The 18,422-nt window shown below is 45.9% G+C and overlaps 1 protein-coding gene across 7 annotated transcripts in view; it reads left to right on the top strand.

Annotated features, from left to right (window-relative positions):
* The window catches only part of VPS13D (vacuolar protein sorting 13 homolog D), a 273,597-nt gene extending 258,913 nt beyond the window's left edge, over positions 1-14,684 (top strand). For 6 of the 7 annotated variants that reach the window (XM_070768193.1, XM_070768192.1, XM_070768191.1 and 3 more), the window contains 2 exons: positions 8,896-9,136; positions 11,590-14,684. In XM_070768193.1, the coding sequence (XP_070624294.1) occupies positions 8,896-9,136; positions 11,590-11,721 (373 nt within the window). In that variant the 3' untranslated portion in view covers positions 11,722-14,684. Of the gene's footprint in view, positions 1-8,895; positions 9,137-11,589 lie in introns of those variants that run through there. The other variant, XM_070768194.1, reaches the window with a different exon arrangement.
* The last annotated feature ends 3,738 nt before the right edge of the window (positions 14,685-18,422 follow it).

Raw genomic sequence — 18,422 nt, 5'->3', positions numbered from 1 at the left:
GTCAAATCCAAAATTCATGTGTTGCTTACTGCATAGGAAGGCATCTTCCTGGATGTGATTTTTTGTAATTCAAACTCCCTTTGTTACTGGAAGGTCTCTCAGTGATGGAGATGTATGACATTATGGTAGTCAGCTCAGGCTGCTAAAAACCAAATACCACAGACCAAGTGGCTTAAACAACAGAAAGTTGTTTGTCATAGTATTGAGGCTGGGAAGTCCAAGATCAAGGTGCCGACTGATTTGGTTCCTGGTGAAGGCTGTCTTTCCAGCTTGCAGATGGCCACCTTCTGGCTGTGTCCTCATATGGCAGAGAGAGGCTGAGCCAGATCTCTGATGTCTCCTATAAAGACACTAATCATAGAGAATCAGGGCCCCACCCTTATGACCTCATTAAAAGAAAAAAAGAACCTTTATTTTTTTAATTATTTATTTTAGTTGGAGGTTAATTACTTTACAATATTGTGATGGTTTCTGTCATACATTAATATGAATCAGCCACGAGTATACATGTGTCACCCCCATCCTGAAACCCCTTTCCATCACCCTCCCTACCCTATCCCTCTGGGTTGTCCCAGAGCACCAGCTTTGGGTGCCCTGCTTCATGCCTTGAACTCACATGGGTCATCTGTTTTACATATGGTAATGTACATGTTTCAGTGCTATTCTCTCAAATCATCCCACCCTCGCCTTCTCCCACTGAGTCCAAAAGTCTGTTCTTTACATCTGTGTCTCCTTGCTGCCTTGCATGTAGAATCATCATTACCATCTTTCTAAATTCCATGCATATGCATTAATATATAGTATTTGTCTTTCTCTTTTTTACTTACTTCACTGTATAATAAGCTCCATTTTTATCTGCCTCATTAGAACTGACTCAAATGTGTTCCTTTTTATAAATGAGTAATATTCCATTGTGTGTATGTGCCATAACTTCCTTATCCATTCATCTGCTGATGAACATCTAGGTTGCTTCCGTATCCTGGCTATTGTAAATAGTGCTACTATGAACGTTGGGGTACATGTGTCTCTTTCAATTCTGGTTTCCTTGGGGTGTATGCCCAGCAGTGGAATTACTGGGCCTTATGACCTCATTTAACCTTCATTTCCTCCCATGCTCCATACAGTCACACTGGGGTGAGGTCGTCAACATGGGAACTTGGTGGGGACATAATTCTGTCCATAGCATATGTCTGTCTACTCTTTTAGTCTAGCCTTAGCTCTGGCCATCGTGCCAATAGCCAAAATCCCCTGCGTTTCACTCCAGAAAGGACTTTATATTCCTGCCCTCCTTGGGTGAGTATCTGGTGCCGTCACTGCCCTTTATACACTTTACTGATGGAACTTTTCACCTTTGGCTTGGAGGCTCAGAGAGTCATTCCTCAAGTCTAGTGAGACATGGTACAGAGTCTACTAGCATGGTGGCCCCATGAGGGCCTCAGTTTCTGTCTGATCCATTCACTGAAGAATCCTCAGTATGTGGAACAGTAGATGGCACTTATTAGGGACTCAACAGATATTTGCTGAATGCATGAGAGTTGGATGGTTATTGTACATTGTGCTTTTAATTTTCTCTCCTGCTCACCCTTCCTCAGGCTTCCCTGATAGCTCAGTTGGTAAAGAATCTACCTGCAATGCAGGAGACCCTGGTTCAATTCCTAGGTCAGGAAGATCCACTGGAGAAGGGATAGGCTACCCATTCCAGTTGTTCTGGGCTTCCCTTGTGGCTCAGCTGGCAAAGAATCCACCTGCAATGTAGGAGACCTGGGTTCGATCCCTGGATTGGGAAGATCCTCTGGAGAAGGGAAAGTCTACCCACTCCAGTATTCTTGTCTAGAAAATTCCATGGACTTTATAGTCCATGGGGTCGCAAAGAGTCAGACATGAGTTGACTGAGCAACTTTCACTTTCACTCACCCTTCCTCAAGTCAAACCGTATCTGGTCCTCATGAAATTCATTTTCAATACAATGATATATGCCAGAAACATAAGGAGAAATTGTGTAGCATGGCTAACATAGGATTGCTCCCAGTGAAATACAAGCATTGAGCACAGAGCCATGGAAAACTGGAAGCCGGAATCAAAATGAAGTCAGTAAAACAGATTTCATGAAACTCTTGGAATTCATAAGAACTCAGAGAAGATGTTGGCATGAATGACTTCTGACTCTTAAGATGAAAACCATGTGTTGCTACCCCAGCTTGTGTTAAATCTTGCCCATGTACACTGGAGGAGCCATGTGACCATAGTCTTCCGCAGTGTACAAGGCAGGAGTCATCGGGAAACCTGGCACATATTTCTCTGAAGTGTCCTCAGTGGTCAGGCTGGGTCTTCATGTTGGAGGCATCACTTTGCAAAAAAAGGGGTTTTCAAGAAAAGCACAGGAGCGCCATAATATACCTCTGACTTTTATCCTAGAATCCTAATTAAAAACATGCTTAAAGACCTAATTATTTGCATATTTTCCTCCAGAGTTAACCCCTTAAAAGGATCTTTAATACCTTGCTCTACTGTTCTAACTAAATGTTTCCACATTTTTTTCCAGTTAGACTCACTGTTTCACTTCTGGAAAATATTGTGTAATTACTTCCCGATGCCATGAAAACCCCACAGAGTCCACAATGCTGTGGTTACTTCAACTTTGTTCTCCCAGATCAAGTTGCATTTAATTTTTTATTTTATTCAATTAATTAGTATTAAAAGGATAGTTGCTGACATATGATTTAAGATCTGGTTCACTGTAAAGGCTTGAGTTTCTAATGAATCCAGTATTAACTCTGATATGTTGCAAAATTGCCATCACTTTCCATCTTTCTTAATTTTGGTTCTGAAATCGGATTCTGGGTTAAAATGATGGTAAAGGCAAATTTGTCCTATCAGATTACATTAATTTTTCTCTGTAACTGGTGTCTAGTATGTAGCCAGACACCTCATTTTCATTAAAAGAAAAAGAAAAAAGTACCTATTTTATTTCCAATACACCATCACAGACCAGATTCCATACTAGCAATGTAAGCACTAGGGTAGTTCTTCACCTTTTCCAAAAACTAAGTAGTTGTCATCACACACTGTTTTCTTGAGTTTATTTGACAACTTGATTGTATTTTTTTAATGTAGTTTTAGGAAATAATATTTGTGAGGTTTTTTTTTAAGATATTATTCAGTGCTTTAAAGAAAGAATATTTAAGTTCTCTATCTCGGTTTTAATAGTTTGATAGATGTACTTAAATATATTTGATTTCCTTTGTAATCCTAAGCATTTTATGCGTTTAAAATCAACATTATCCTTAGAAAGGAATTGTGGGCCTCCCCACAGTGCCAACAGGGGGAAAGGAGGGTCCATGATCCAAAAATGTTAAGAACGCCTGTTCTGATTAGGAGCCTTTCTAGATGTTTGAAATTTTTAACTATTCAAAATTAATTATTTGAGTGTCAGTAGGTTGCGCATAGGTAAAGAATCCTCCTGCCAATGCTGGAGACATAGGTTCCATCCCTGGGTCGGGAACATCCCCTGGAGAAGGAAATGGCAACCCACTCCAATTATTCTTGCCTGGAAAAACCCATGCATGGACAGAGGAGCCTGGCAGGCTGCAGTCCATGGGGTCGCAAAGAGCTGGACATGTTTGAGCACAACACAACACAACATGTGTGTTCCATAAACGTTAAAAGCTCCTGTTCTAATTAGAAATTAGGAGCCTTTCTAGATGTTTGACATTTTTAATTATTCAAAATTATTCTTTATTTTTTAGTATTGTGACACTGCTAACAAAGACAGTCCTTATCCTTTAGACAAATACACAGGTTTATTTACAGAGAAGAGGAGAAGTAAGGAATTAACAGCAACAATTAAGCATCCTCAAGGGGCAGCTAGACCTGGAAAGTGGCTCCACATGACAGGGTTCCTGTATGTGACCTTGAAGGTGGTGTTTGTCTTTGGGGGAAACTTGAAAATCACGCACAGGAGACCCCTTGAATCTAAGCAGCACCTTGGAGACTCACCCTGTGTCACTTGATCTCAGCTGAGTCAGGCTGCTTCCTTGTCCCTTTGGGTTATGCACTCAATTCTATCTGTTTGTCTACTCCTCCTCTTTTTTTTTTAATTCAAGAAAGTATAAAAAGGAAAACAAAAATAGCCTATAAACCCACTGGCCAGATTAGTCCTTTCTCTTTCTGATGAAATAAACTCATGTGCACAGTTATTAGCAAATTCAAAGAGTACAGAAAAAATCAAGAATAAAATTCTCCTTTCTTGCCCCCTTTGTATGCATACTGTGATATTTGATATATATACTCTTCTTAAGAAACTGCATATAGAAATAGAAGTTAGAACACTTTTATCTGAGCACAGGTTATATTGTTTATTCTAATAAACAGTATAATTTAATTTAACAGCATATAATTATAAATAAAAACCATAAAGTAATATATGCAATCTCAAAACAAAAATAAAAAGATCAGACATTTTGAGGAGTGGGATAGAGTTCATTGCTTGCATTTTCTAAACCAGGAAATTATCTGTCAATAATCATTGACACTCCTGGAATAAGACAGCTCCCAACTCTTCTGACTGTGAAATGCCTGTAAAGTGTGGAATAAACAGATATATAAATATTAAAAAAGTTGATAAAACAAAAACAAAACCCCAAGAGAGTGGGAAAAAAAAGAAAGAAAATCGGTTGAAAAAGGTAATTGAATCAACTGGCAAATTTCTCTCCCCCTAAGGAGCAAATCAGTTGGTCATGAACCTCTTTCCCCTCGGCCTCTTAGAGGGACATAACATTTCTCCAACCTGCCGAAGTGAGGACTTGTAGACTCGCAAGGAGACCTTCTCCACAGGATCAGGATAACCTGGCGTTGTTGTCAACAGAAGAAAGAAATAACAACAGCCACCCTGGTTGGGCATGTAGATTGGTTCTAGTCATCACGGTGGCCCCTGAGAGGAGGTATGGTGATCCTCACTCTACACATGACAGCAGGCAGCTCTGAGCCAAGCCTTGTGGCTGGTGACAGGCAGAGCCATCTGTCACTGAGGATTGGCCGGTCCCAATGGCACACTGGCCACCGTACTTGGAAATGACATTACTACCTGCCACATAGTGAGAGGGCTGAAGCTGTTGTTGACAGCAACTTTGGTGTTTGTGGTTTGGGACGCTGTTCTTCATAGCGGAGCTGCTTCTGCAGTGTTGAACCTTGCCGGGCTCGCCCACTATTAGAACCCGTCATCTTGGAGAGGTGTAAGCCACGTGTCACAGCCTTCCTTTCTCTGAGAAGAAACTTTCTGAAGTTGGTCCCAAGGTCAAAACATCCTCTTTCTTCCCTTAAAGGAGAGTTATAAGTGAAACTTTTAACCAAAGTCTAAAAATCCTGATTTTCTTTTTTTTTTATAGAATCGTCCCTAGTGTCCACAGAACACCAGATGTCTTTCTGGTTCTCCATATTTGAAGGGTACGACTTACCCAGAGGCTGTGTGTCTCTGGCCACAGTTTTTCACCCTCCCTCCTTCTGAGTTAATAACAGGTCAGAGGGTAGAAGGACACACTCAGGGTCCACCTGAGGCCACATGGCTTTTCTTCCCACGTCATCCTACAATGGTTTGTAATAGTCACCCATTCATGGGCCAAGAGCAGCCTACGTGAAGCGAGGGGAGTGTGGATGTGTTTGGACTTGGCTTGTGTGAGGCCTTTGCCTCTCGAGTGACACAAAGGAAAGGAGCTCAGGCCTTCTGCAGGGGACAGCCAGGCAGGGAGGGGGATGCCACGCTGTGACAACGAAGTGACAGAGGTGGTGAATGAGACGAGAAGTGCTGGGAGCGCTCATGGGTTCAGCTTCTCTTGTCCCCTCGAGTTTTGGTTCCTCTCTCTCCATGACAGATTTGGGGTTGGTCTCCCTTACAGGAGGGGGCCCATAATCTGGAGCTCAGTTTTAATTATTCTTTGTTGTGGTTTCTAGACTTCGTGTGTATGTGTGTGTAATATATGCTATTATGATGAAACCCAAAGTGTTAGTTCTTGGTTGTGAAAGTTCCAGGGAAGCGTTGAGAAGAAAATGGAGGGAGAGACGGCTATTGGCTAAGTCGGTGTCCAGGTTCTTGCTCAGACCGAGGGCTGTGACCCTGGCACTCTGGCTGAGTCCCCACTGTCTCCCTCTCCCCTCCTCTCAGTTATACCCTTGGCTCCAATCTGCTTTTGGTTTGAAAAGACTAGAACACGTCATGTAAATGTCCAGAACTTACTGTCTGTATTAGCTGTGGGGTATGAATGGGCTCCTGGGCTCACAGAAGAGAGATATGTGCGGATTTACAAACCGTTCCCCTCCCCTCACATTTCTATAATGGACATGAATTCTTTTGACATTGAATTTTGGCTGTGAGTTTACTGACTTTGTGATGGAAGCTGGTGGGTAGCATCATCTCTCTCAGATGAAGAAACTGAGACACAAAGACAGCAGCTGGCCCTGCCAGAGCTGCCTCACCCAGGGGGTCTCCCTGCCCACTCAGCATGTGTCCCCTCCACCATGTGGGATGGCTCTGAGTCAAGCATCCCAGCTCAGAGCCACCCTTCGTCCTCCCTTCCACCCAGAAGTTGTGCTGGCTGGACAGAGGACTTGTACCATCTGTGGCCTCTTAGAAGGAAATCTGTTTTAAAGAGGCCCACTGTGGAGAGGGCTCTAATAATGTCAACCACCCAGGTGAGGGGTATCAGAACAGCTGCCCCGATGGAGAGACCTCAGCCCTCTTAGAGGCTGTGCATAAACGTCAGCGTCAGCAGGTACCAAACAGGAGAGGGGAGACGTGGACGATGGGACAGAAGTTCTGCCTCCTGTGCTGGACCAGATGAAAGAGAACAGTCCTCAACTGGATTTTTAATGCCCATCCTGCCCTCGCCCTAATCGTGGTGGCTGGCTCTGGGGAGCTCCCCTTAGAACCTGTTCCAGCCTCAGTCGCCACGTGCCCAGCCCACCCATGCTCAGAAGCCCTGGGCCATTTTCAGTTTTTAAGCTAGTTTTCTGGCAAGTTCCAGCCAGCCCCCAGTCCTTCCCTTCTGTGTCAGGAGGCTTTTATCATCTCTGTCTGTCTCTCTCTCTCACCCTGTCTTCCACTGGACCAGCCATCTGAGACTCCACTCGGCCTCTTTAAGTAGTGCTGTTGCCCCCTGGACACCATCCGAGCCTGGGATGTGGGAAATTCTCTGCTGAGTGGCCTGAACACCAAAAGCTGCTGGTATTTCTCCTTTTGGCATTGAGACTTTACAAGTCTACATTCTTGGCATTGCCAACCAGTCAGAATAGAACAATAAACCCCAATTTTTTGTCATGTGAGGCTACAATTAAAATGGCAGCTGGAACCAGGCAGAATTTTACTGAGTGCTAAGGGGGTGGCCGACTCAGTGGTGGGTGCTCAGGGAGACATGGGAGGGGGGTGGACTTTAAGAATACATCAGCTTAGCCAGAGAGCTGCATACTTATCCAGGACACACAATGAGAACAAACCAGTGCTTAGCAGTGCTCTTGAAGGTAAGCAAGGAAGCATTCAAAAGTGGGAGTGGGGTTGAGTGTTTCTGGGGAAGCTTCAGAGAGAAGTTGGAACTCGTGAATCCTCAGGCTTGAGGAGGAGGTGGAAGGGATAAGGGATGAGGTGTGTTCAGAGTCGGGGGCTCTCTGAGCCCAGAGGCGAGCGGGCGCCTGGAGCCAACTTGGGATGGAGAGGGAACCAGCCTGTCCAGCTATGGGCAGGCCTGCTCTGTCCCATCAGAGTTTGGCGACCGCTGACCCCAGAACAAAGCCATCCTGGGACCCAGTCCCCAAGCCGTTCCAGGGGAGCTGTGGCTCCGAGCAACTGCGATGTGGCAATTCCTCTCAGGACATCGGATCCCAGGGGGCCAGGGCCTGACAGCCAGCCTCTCGTCAGCTCTTAGTATTCCTGCCGTCAGCTCTTAGTATTCCTGCCGTCTTTCCCTGTTCCCCAAAGTGGCCGCTCCATTGTGGAAGGCTGTCACAAGAGGCGGAGGAGGCAGCCAGGCCTGGGAGGGCTGTCACAGCCGTTTCCAAGGGTCACTGCTCTTCATTGTAGCCCAGCTGAGAGCTTTGACGCGCATAAATTCCCACTTTAAATCCGCGGCTCCAGGGAAGGAGATTTCTTTTATTTTTTTCCTGAGTGGCCTCGAAGCCTCTAGAATTGATGGCTGAGAGTTATGAAAATCAGGATTATAGGTTTCCCTGAGAAAGCACACTTCCTAACAACTCATGAAGTTCTGAGAACGTGGCGGTGGTCTCACCAGTCAGCCCCCTGTCCCTCGAGGTGTTAGGCTGAGACCAGGCCACCTCCTATTAAAACCATGACCAAAAAGCAGCAGACATAGATGTGCAGATAGAGAGGGCATGGCATCCTCTCACGCGTCCAGTTTGCTGACCCATTTAATGCTGCTCCCCACTTCCACTTCCATCACCCCGCACCTCCCCTACCCTGCCTTCACAGCGAAGCTTCTCAGCTGCTATTTCATCAACAGACCTTTCAAAGCATTGTGTTTTCTTCCTCTCTTTTGCCCAACAAAGCACTGTTATGGTTTTCTCTAAGCTTCGTCCTATGAAAAGGCCATAAAACTGTTTTCTCTCATTGATACAGTTGGTCCTGTTCATCGAGCCCCCTGTGTAAGGGCCCTTTGCTATGCATGCCGGCCTCGCAGCAGCCCTGAGAGGCCAATGCCACTTTTATTCCTAACTGACAGACAAGGAGACGGGGGCTCAGAGTGGGTGAGCCACCCACCCACGGGGCATTGAGCAAGGGAGCCTGGCTGTAAGGTCTGTCCCCAGAGACCAGGGCCCACACGGAGCCTCAGCCCTGCCTCGAGGAGCAGCCCTGAAGTCCTGCGTGCCCTCCTCACTCCCCCTCTCCCTCCACAGCTTCATCGCAGTGGAGAACATCGACAGCTACTGCGTGCTCATCTCCTCCAAGGCTGTCTACTTCCTGAGAAGCGGGGACTACGTTGACCGAGAGGCCATTTTCCTGGAGGTCAAATATGACGATCTCTACCACTGCCTCGTCTCCAAAGACCACGGGAAAGTGTACGTGCAGGTCACCAAGAAGGCTGTGAACACGAGCAGCGGCGTGTCCATCCCGGGCCCTTCTCACCAGAAGCCTATGGTGAGTGCACACCTGACCCGTCTCCCAGGCCTGCCACTGCCCTGCTGATGCTTCTCAGTGGAAAAGCGTTTGCAGCACCTGAGGCTTAGGCCTGGCTGCTGTGAATCCCCAGGGGTCCTGCTTCTTAGTCCCGCAGACAGAAGGTGCTCACTGTGGTAGATGCGGTGGTGCTGCCCTCTCAGCTTCACTGCTGCTGACCCTAGGCAGGTTGCTCAACACTTGAGCCCTGGTTTCCCCTCCTTATGGTGTAGGTAGGATTCCTGCCTCTGAGCAGCTGTGAGGACCAGCTGATACAATGCATGCGGCTGTTTTATTCCTAAAATGGGCCTCTTCAGTGCATCGGATCTAAGATGTTAGAGCACATGCTGGCTTCTTCCTAACTTCCCCTCTAGAATAATTGGAAGCTAACTTTTTTCGTGCACCAAGAAGTAATATGTAGCATAGGTCCCTGCCCAGGGTAAAGCTCAATAAATATTTATAGACAAAATTTACACTTTGCCTCCAAAGGCTACAAGATACTGTTATGGCAGGACTTTATTAAATAATGCCATTCCTATTAATAACCAACATTCAGTAAGGGCTTACTATGTGCCAGGCTGGATTCTGAATACTTAAAGATTATTTAATGTTGTACTGTTATTTCCCCCACTTGACTGGTAAGGAGGCTTAGTTAGGACAGGTGGCTTGCTCAGGGTTATCTGGCCAACACCAGAAGGAGCTGGGGTTCAAAGCCACGTGCCTGCAAGTCACCAGAGCTGGTGGCCTGGACCAGGTCACTGCTTCTGCTCAGAGCTCAGCAGAAGCCCATGTGAGGGGACCCCATCTCCAGCCATGTTCTCACTTGGAATCTTTTCAGGAACCCCAGGTGTTAGCTCTGCTCATCTTTCACCTGGAATGCTAGGATTTTCAAGCCTGCATTCGAGAATGACATACCATTCAAAATGGCCCTGCTTATCTCAGTCTTTCTGTGATCAGAAACCGCAACCAGCCTGATTGGGCCTCTCTCCCTTGACCTTCTCCCTGCCCAGGAATGCGCTTGGGTTTGGTTTGGCTTGTGTGGGCTCCCCTGGGGTCATTGGCTTAGGTTAGGGCTGGTAGATTAACTGAGTTAACACCCAAAAGCCTGAGTATTTCCACAAGTTCCTTTTGGAGGTGGGGAGCCTTGCCCAGCTGCCCTTTCACCCTTTCAAGGCAAGCAAGCTTGCTCCATAAGAAAGGCCTCAAGGCGTTTGTGTGCTTTGAACATCAGCAGACTTTATTTTTTTTTCTTCTTTATTTTATTTTTAAACTTTACATAATTGTATTAGTTTTGCCAAATATCAAAATGAATCCGCCACAGGTATACACGTGCTCCCCATCCTGAACCCTCCTCCCTCCTCCCTCCCCACACCATCCCTCTGGGTCGTCCCAGTGCACCAGCCCCAAGAATCCAGCCCCAAGTATCGTGCATCGAACCTGGACTGGCATCTCGTTTCATACATGATATTTTACATGTTTCAATGCCATTCTCCCAAATCTTCCCACCCTCTCCCTCTCCCACAGAGTCCATAAGACTGTTCTATACATCAGTGTCTCTTTTGCTGTCTCGTACACAGGGTTATTGTTACCATCTTTCTAAATTCCATATATATGCGTTAGTATACTGTATTGGTGTTTTTCCTTCTGGCTTACTTCACTCTGTATAATAGGCTCCAGTTTCATCCACCTCATTAGAACTGATTCAAATGTATTCTTTTTAATGGCTGAGTAATACTCCATTGTGTATATGTACCACAGCTTTCTTATCCATTCATCTGCTGATGGACATCTAGGTTGCTTCCATGTCCTGGCTATTATAAACAGTGCTGCGATGAACATTGGGGTACATGTGTCTCTTTCCCTTCTGGTTTCCTCAGTGTGTATGCCCGGCAGTGGGATTGCTGGATCATAGGGCAGTTCTATTTCCAGTTTTTTAAGGAATCTCCACACTGTTCTCCATAGTGGCTGTACTAGTTTGCATTCCCACCAACAGTGTAAGAGGGTTCCCTTTTCTCCACACCCTCTCCAGCATTTATTGCTTGTAGACTTTTGGATCGCAGCCATTCTGACTGGTGTGAAATGGTACCTCATCAGCAGACTTTAGATTTGAGTCCCAAGTCTTTGTTCTCACTTGCTCTCACCTCAGCTGATCCTCACACCTCGGAGCACAGCGGTTTCTCAGTTACAGGGAGTCCTGAAGGTCGGGGGATTGTGGGTCGACTGCACAGGCACCCCGGGGTCCACCCCAGACCTCAAGTCGGCATAAACTAGGAGTAGGGCCCTGGGGATCTGTTTCTTGGAACTACACCCACGCTGTTGAGATCCACAGTCAGGCTGGGAGCTGCTGCCTGGATGGATTTCAGTGGCTCGTGTCCTGTACGTCTGTTTGGTTCCCCACTGTGGGGGCGAGTTACTCATTCTGTCCTCTTCCTCAGGTCCACGTGAAATCAGAGGTCCTCGCTATCAAGTTATCACAAGAAATAAACTATGCAAAGAGCCTTTACTATGAACAGCAGCTGATGTTAAGACTCAGTGAAAACCAAGAACAGTTGGAGCTGGACTCCTGAGAAACCCCAGCTGCTGGAGGGACATTCCCAAAGACAGACCCCCCACCAATCAGGAGGAGAGAGGCCCATGGGCTTGGCTTCAATTTGAGGAAACCAGAATAAGGTTTGGGGGATGATATCAAGAGGGGAAGTAAATACTGATGAGGGGGTGCAGATGGAACTGTATTCATTTGTGGGGCAAGGAATTGCTTTAGATTATGGGGAGGTAATTTGTAAAAGACATCGGTTGAATAACGTTTGAAAAAAAAAAGCGTACCAAGATCAATCTAATTTTTAGATTGCCCTGTATTTTGTTAACATGTATATATTGATAAATATACAACTGTGTGTTTGTAAATATATAGAAGTGTTTCTGAACAGGGACTATGATGTGTGTAAAGGATTGTTAACTGTAAAGTAATATAAAATTATATTGGATCTTCTATTGCACTAATTCTACATGTCTAATTCAGGGTACTATCCATGAAGAGGGATTCTTGCAAGTTGCAGAATGTTATGTCTTAGTCTGGGAAACGAGGGTATTCACAGTCGGGTGGGCTGAGGTGAGGTGCCGGGTACGTCGAGTGACACCTTTGACACCTGCATGCGTCCAGGCAGCAGCAGCGAACCAAAGTGTCCAGACCTAGAGCTGGCCCTCAAAAAGGCCTAGGGGAGTGACTCAGATGCATCTTTTATTGATTTCTCCTCCAGTTTAAAGATGGTTCTTAGAGTGTCACAGATTATTTTTATCTGCCTAAATCTCTGGCTCTCTCCTGACTGGTCTTGCCAAAGTTTGCGGTGTGTTCTGTTAGCACACGTGCACACACACCAGCATTGCAAGTTTTTCTTGGGTTATTATCATAGAGGCCAGTCTGAAACATTGGTAGACTCTGGTAACTTAGAAGGGGGAAAAGCCCTGCAGAACTGGGTGGACAAATCAGAAGTCCAGAAACTTAGCAAAACCCACAGTAAGAATGTCTTCCCTCCTGAGCAGCAGTCCGAGGAGAAGGACCTAGGACTCTCTTCTTCCTAATAAAGCCGCAGGCAGACTCTCAGCTCTGCAGTCCTGGGGACCTGGTGACAGTAACACTGAGATGAGAAGGAGAGAGTCCAAAAAGGGAATGAAATCTTGAGTATTAAAAAGCTGTTTTTGTAAGTTTGAGGCCAAGATTTGGCCAAAATAACTCTTGCCCTTGGTTTTAAATTCCAAACAGTGGCAAGGCCTTGAAGTGAGTTCCCTCTTCTTCCTGGGTCTTGTTTGCAGGGTTTTCTCTTTTCTGTATGGAATAACCAAGTTGGGGAGGGGTAGGCTTCACTCTGGAATGAATGACTAGACTTGTGATTTTTTAAATTTTTATTTTAATAAATCTACTCAGTCTGTACAACCATGTCTAATGTAGCTGAGATCTAAAAAGACCAAGGGGATCAGTGGATGTGTGGAAGGTTTTGGGGTTTATAACTCATGACCCAGATCCTTCCAAGACACAAATGAAGCTAATCTGTCTTTCTTCCCCCCGCTTAGGGGGTGTGTGTGTGTGTGTGTGTGTGTGTGTGTGTGTGTGTGTGCGCGCGCAAAAAAAACAGGAAGGGAGCTTTCGTCCAGTGCTTAGTGCTTTGGCAAAGCAGTGTCTTCAAGGCTCGTCTTGAGCACCAGGATTTATATGTGGTCTTCACTGAACTCTGTCTTCGTGGCCAGCAGGGTTGAAACCTGGCTCTTGAAGGAGGTGCGTTTTTGGTTGTTCGGTTGGTTGGTTTTGCCAGGCGGCCATTGTGGCACCAGGTGCTGCCTCCTGCAGGTTTCTCATCCTCTTCAACAGCCTCGTGCCCTGCACCCCACAAGTGTGGCTTGTGGTTTTTGTCACCAGTCACCCACTGCCTGAGATGATGATCTCCTAAGAATGAGACTCTCGGAGGATTGATTATTTGCATCAGTGAGCCTTCTGTCACTTTCTGGAGTGAAGTCACTTGGAAGTTCTGTTGGATTGAGGAGCTTGGTGTTAGGATTATAAAGGAAATTTGCCTTGGGGCCCAGTGGCACCCAGCATCCTCTGCCCATGGGAAGTTGGTTGAGGGCTGCGCTGTGGAGCGGTGCTTCCCAGAGACTCCAAGAGGGTACTCAGATGCCCTCCTCCCGGCCGCTTTCTGATCTCATCAACCCTTGAAACAGTGGCTCAGCTCCTAATTGCACAACCTCCTCTGACATTGTGCCTTAGAAGAGGCAGATGTTAAAATGGGATCCGAAGACCAAACGGGGTGAGGTTGGGGTTGGTGGGTGCCAACTTAGCTTCTCAAACTCCCTCTGCCCTCTCAGCCCTCATGCCAGGCGTGGGGTAAGGTTTCAGGGGCTCTGGAGAGTTTCCTGGTTTGCCTGGAAAACATCCAAAGCTTTAGAGGAAGCAGGCCCTGGCTATGGCTGCTAAAGGCCCCCATTTCCTTTAAAATCAGTGTTTAGCCAGAGATGGCCGAGACTTTGTTACAATAATTTTCTACCGATTTTCTTGCTGCCTCAAGTACCCAATTCCACTCCCAGGAAGAAAAATAAATTGAATCAGGAGAAACCAGACCAGCAGAAAGCAAACTCCCCTTGATGCCCTAACCCAGCACATCCAGCTACATCGCTGCCTGATCAGAGCTGCTTTTGTTCACCCACCAGAAAGGTTGACCAGTCAGTGCTTCCTGCACCCGGGCCCGCTCACTGCCAACCCAGAAACGGAAACACGGCCTCTCATCAGTTTGAGCGCCTCACCCGCCTGGTGGTGAGGATGCAGCTCAGAGTTCGGACGACTCCTGGGCCACTTTGTTTGTAAGCCTCATCTGTGCCTCAAAATAGCATAGCAGCTGCTTATAAAATCCCCAAAATAAAGTTCTGGGTCACCGCTGTGTGAGCACCCTCACAGCCACCAATCTGTTGCGACTCTAAAATCTGTTCATGTCAAGTCGTTCTTTCTCTTCCTGTGGAATAAAATGCTCTGTTGACTTCCAAACATGTTGTTTCCTTCTAGTTTCTTGCTGTCCCGTAGATTCTAGAACCATTGCCGATGACAAATGCCAAACATCTGAAGGTGTTCACAAGCACACGCAGCCTCTCCCTCACTCCAGGGAGGCGCGTTCCCAAGCCAGCCCTGCACCTTGGGCCTTTGCCTAACTTCCTGTCTGCCGGGCCCAGGCTTGGTGCTGACCGCACTCTCCCCACCTCTGTGAGGTAACCGGTCCAGGCCCTGGCAGGATGAAAGGTGTCATATCCTAGAAGGAAACTGCAGGAGGAGCAGGTTTGGTCATGTTCACGGTGCCTACTTGGGCTTCCCTGATGGCTCAGTTGGTAAAGAATCCACCTGCAGTGCAGGAGACCCCGGTTCAATTCCTGGGTTGGGAAGATCCGCTGGAGAAGGGATAGGCTACCCACTCCAGTATTCTTGGGCTTCCCTGGTGGTTCAACTGGTAAAAAATCTTCCTGCAATGTGGGAGACCTAAGTTCAGTCCCTGGGTTGGGAAGATCCCCTGGAGAAGGGAAAGGCTACCCACTCCAGTATTCTGGCCTGGAGAATTCCATGAGCTGCGTAGTCCATGGGGTCGCAAAGAGTCAGACACGACTGAGCGACTTTCACTTCATAGTGCCTACTTGGTATTACTGGACAGGCCAGGAAGGCAGCTGAGCAGGCACTGGAGTGTGGAGTTCCAGAGATGAGTGCAGGCCAAAAGCACAAGACTGGGAGTCGTCGTCCAAGTGACAAGTGGAGCCTGGATGGAATCCTCAAAGGAGTGGGTGAAGGGTGGGAAGGGCAAAGAAAAGAGACCCTGATCTGAGTCCCGGCGTCCCCGAAGTTTAAGAGTTTAGGCAGATGGAGAGGAGCAGCGCCTTCCAGAGACGGATGTGCAGCTGGGAGGGTGTGGGTCCTAGAAGCAATTGTAGACACCAAAAGAAGAAGAGGCTTCCCAGGTGGCTCAGTGTAAAGAAACCGCCTGCCAATGCAGGAGCCGTGGGTTCAGTTCCTGGCCTGGGAAGGTCCCCTGGAGAAGAAAGTGGCAACCCACTCCGGTATTCTTGCCTGGAGAATCCCATGGGCAGAGGAGCCTGGTGAGCTACAGTCCAGCGGGTCGCAAAGAGTCAGACACGACTGAGCGACTGAAACAACAGCAAAAGGAAGAAGAAGGGAGCCTGCTGCAGAATATGCGTGTTGAAACTTTTAAACATCAGATTTTAAATGTTTGCAAACATACAAATACAAAACAAAAACATAATCTCATATCCATGTTATAGCATATAAGGATAACCTCATGGATGGATGTTCTCATGTGATTAGATACAGACACGGAACACAGACAGATACAGTCATATATCATTCCCAACATTTGTTTTCATGAAGTTGAAATTGTATACTTTTCTGCACCTTCTCAGTGTTAGCTTCAGGTTGGTATATTGCTGTTTTCTTAAATGCAGCACAATTGTTGGTGTAACTGTTGTGTGCGAACTCAGAGATTCCCATATTGGAGGGCAATCACTGCATTCTCAGGCTACCCAGCCCACTAAGAACAGCCTACGAGAGACACCCTTCTACTTAGGTGCTTATGCACTAGTTTTATTTCTGGGCAGTAGATTGCAAGCAGCCAGTGGTCTCCATGGATACACACAAGATCACTTTCCAAACCTGTTGCTGGGGATGTGGAGGGCTGTGGCCCATCTAAGTGCCCTCTCCTGGCACTCCTGCCAGAAATGTTAACCAGTCTGAAAGGGGTCTCAGTCTCATCTCATTCTTTCTTTAGTGAATTACCAGCAGTGAACCTATCTTTTCAATTTTTGTAGGAATTTAAGTTAGGAATGGCTGTGGAATTATAGCAGAAGTCCCTTCACAGCATCTATTATTATGACCATATTGTTTCTTCTCCTTTAATTTTTTAAAAATGGGATACATTGATAGATTTCCTGGTATTATACCACCCTTAGTCTCTTGGAATAAGCCCCATTTAGTCATAATGTTATTGTTATTCTTTTGATACATTCCGTGATTCTTTTTGCTAGTATTTTGAGTCTTTGCATCTTTATAGTGAGAGGAGGGTCTGTAAGTTTCTCTTTTCATAGCATCTTCATCAAATTTTAGAATTAAAATTGTGCTGCCTTCCTAAAAGGAGGACTTCCCTGGTGGCTCAGATGGTAAAGCGTCTGTCTACAATGCGGGAGACCTGGGTTCGATCCCTGGGTTGGGAAGATTCCCTGGAGAAGGAAATGGCAACCCACTCCAGTACTCTTGCCTAGAAAATCTCATGGACAGAGTAGCCTGGTGCAGGCTACTCCATCCATGGGGTTGCAAAGAGGGACATGACTCAGCGACTTCACTTTCCTTCCTTTCCTTTCCTAAAAGGAGAACTCTCCACCATTTTCTGTGGCTTGCAATACTTAAGTTATGATAGAATATACAGTTCTAGTTTGCCAAAAATTAGGTGCAAGTCGGCTGCAAACCCTTGTGCTGTGCTATGCTCAGTCGTGCCCAACTCTTTGTGACCCCGTGGACTAGAGCCCTCCAGGGTCCTCTGTCCATGGAATTTTCCAGGCAAGAATACTGGAGTGGGTTGCCATTGCCTTCTCCAGGGGATCTCCCCAACCCAGGGATCAAACCCCTATCTCTTGGGGCTCCTGTATTGGCAGGCGGATTCTTTTCCTCTACCACGTGCCACCTGGAAAGCCCCAGACCAAACCCATCAGTCTCTAGAAGCTTTTTCAGTGGTTCCCTTTAATCTTCATTCCCCACCCCGCCAACGTGTGTGCCCTCTGCTAACTGGAGTATTCAAGGTTTCTGTTGCTTCATACGTCAGTTTTGGTAGCTTATTTAAAAATCATCCAATTCTCTTATGTTTTTTACATTTGTTGCCATACGTTTATATGTATTCACCAAAGATTATTGTAATACCTCTTGTCTTGGTCATTTCTCCTTTCTCATTCCTAATCTTGCATATTTTTACTTTTTTTTTCACAACTAAGTTTTTGAGGAAGTTGCTGTTCTTTTCAAAGGAGGAATTTGGGGCTGTTTTCTCTTGGCTACTTTTTTATTATTCTATTGATTGTACCTTTAATCTTTTGTTCCTGCCACCTGGTTGTTTAGGTTTATCTTTACTGTTCTTTTCTTGCTTTCTAAGATAGGTTTTTCATTTCGTTTTGTTTTTGTTTTTTTTCTCACCTATCTTCTTGAATAATGATGACATTTCAGGGCTATAAATTTTTTTCAAAATGCAGCTTTGTTTATCCCATAAATTTTGATATTAAGTGTTCTTAAGTTGCTTTCTGTGTAGTTTTTAATTTACTTTTGATTTCTTCTCTCATCTAAGACCTACCTAGGAGTGTGTTTTTAATTTTTAAATATTAAAGAAGTATCCTCCTTAAATTAGCTATTTTAAATTTTACTGGTTTATAATCAGTGAAAGAGGAGAGTGAAAAAGTTGGCTTAAAGCTCAACATTCAGAAAACTAAGATCATGGCATCTGGTCCAATCACTTCATGGCAAATAGATGGGGTAACAGTGGAAACAGTGTCAGACTTTATTTTTGGGGGGCTCCAAAATCACTGCAAATGGTGATTGCAGCCATGAAATTAAAAGACGCTTACTCCTTGGAAGGAAAGTTATGACCAACCTTTTCAATGTATTGAAAAGCATATAGCATGTTGAAAAGCAGAGATATTACTTTGCCAACAAAGGTCCGTCTAGTCAAGGCTATGGCTTTTCCAGTGGTCG

The sequence above is a fragment of the Bos indicus genome, chromosome 16, assembly GCF_029378745.1.
Source record: "Bos indicus isolate NIAB-ARS_2022 breed Sahiwal x Tharparkar chromosome 16, NIAB-ARS_B.indTharparkar_mat_pri_1.0, whole genome shotgun sequence".
Lineage (NCBI taxonomy): Eukaryota > Metazoa > Chordata > Mammalia > Artiodactyla > Bovidae > Bos > Bos indicus.
The sequence above is the reverse complement of the archived record's forward strand: the minus strand, read 5'-3'. Positions and strand labels throughout refer to the sequence as shown.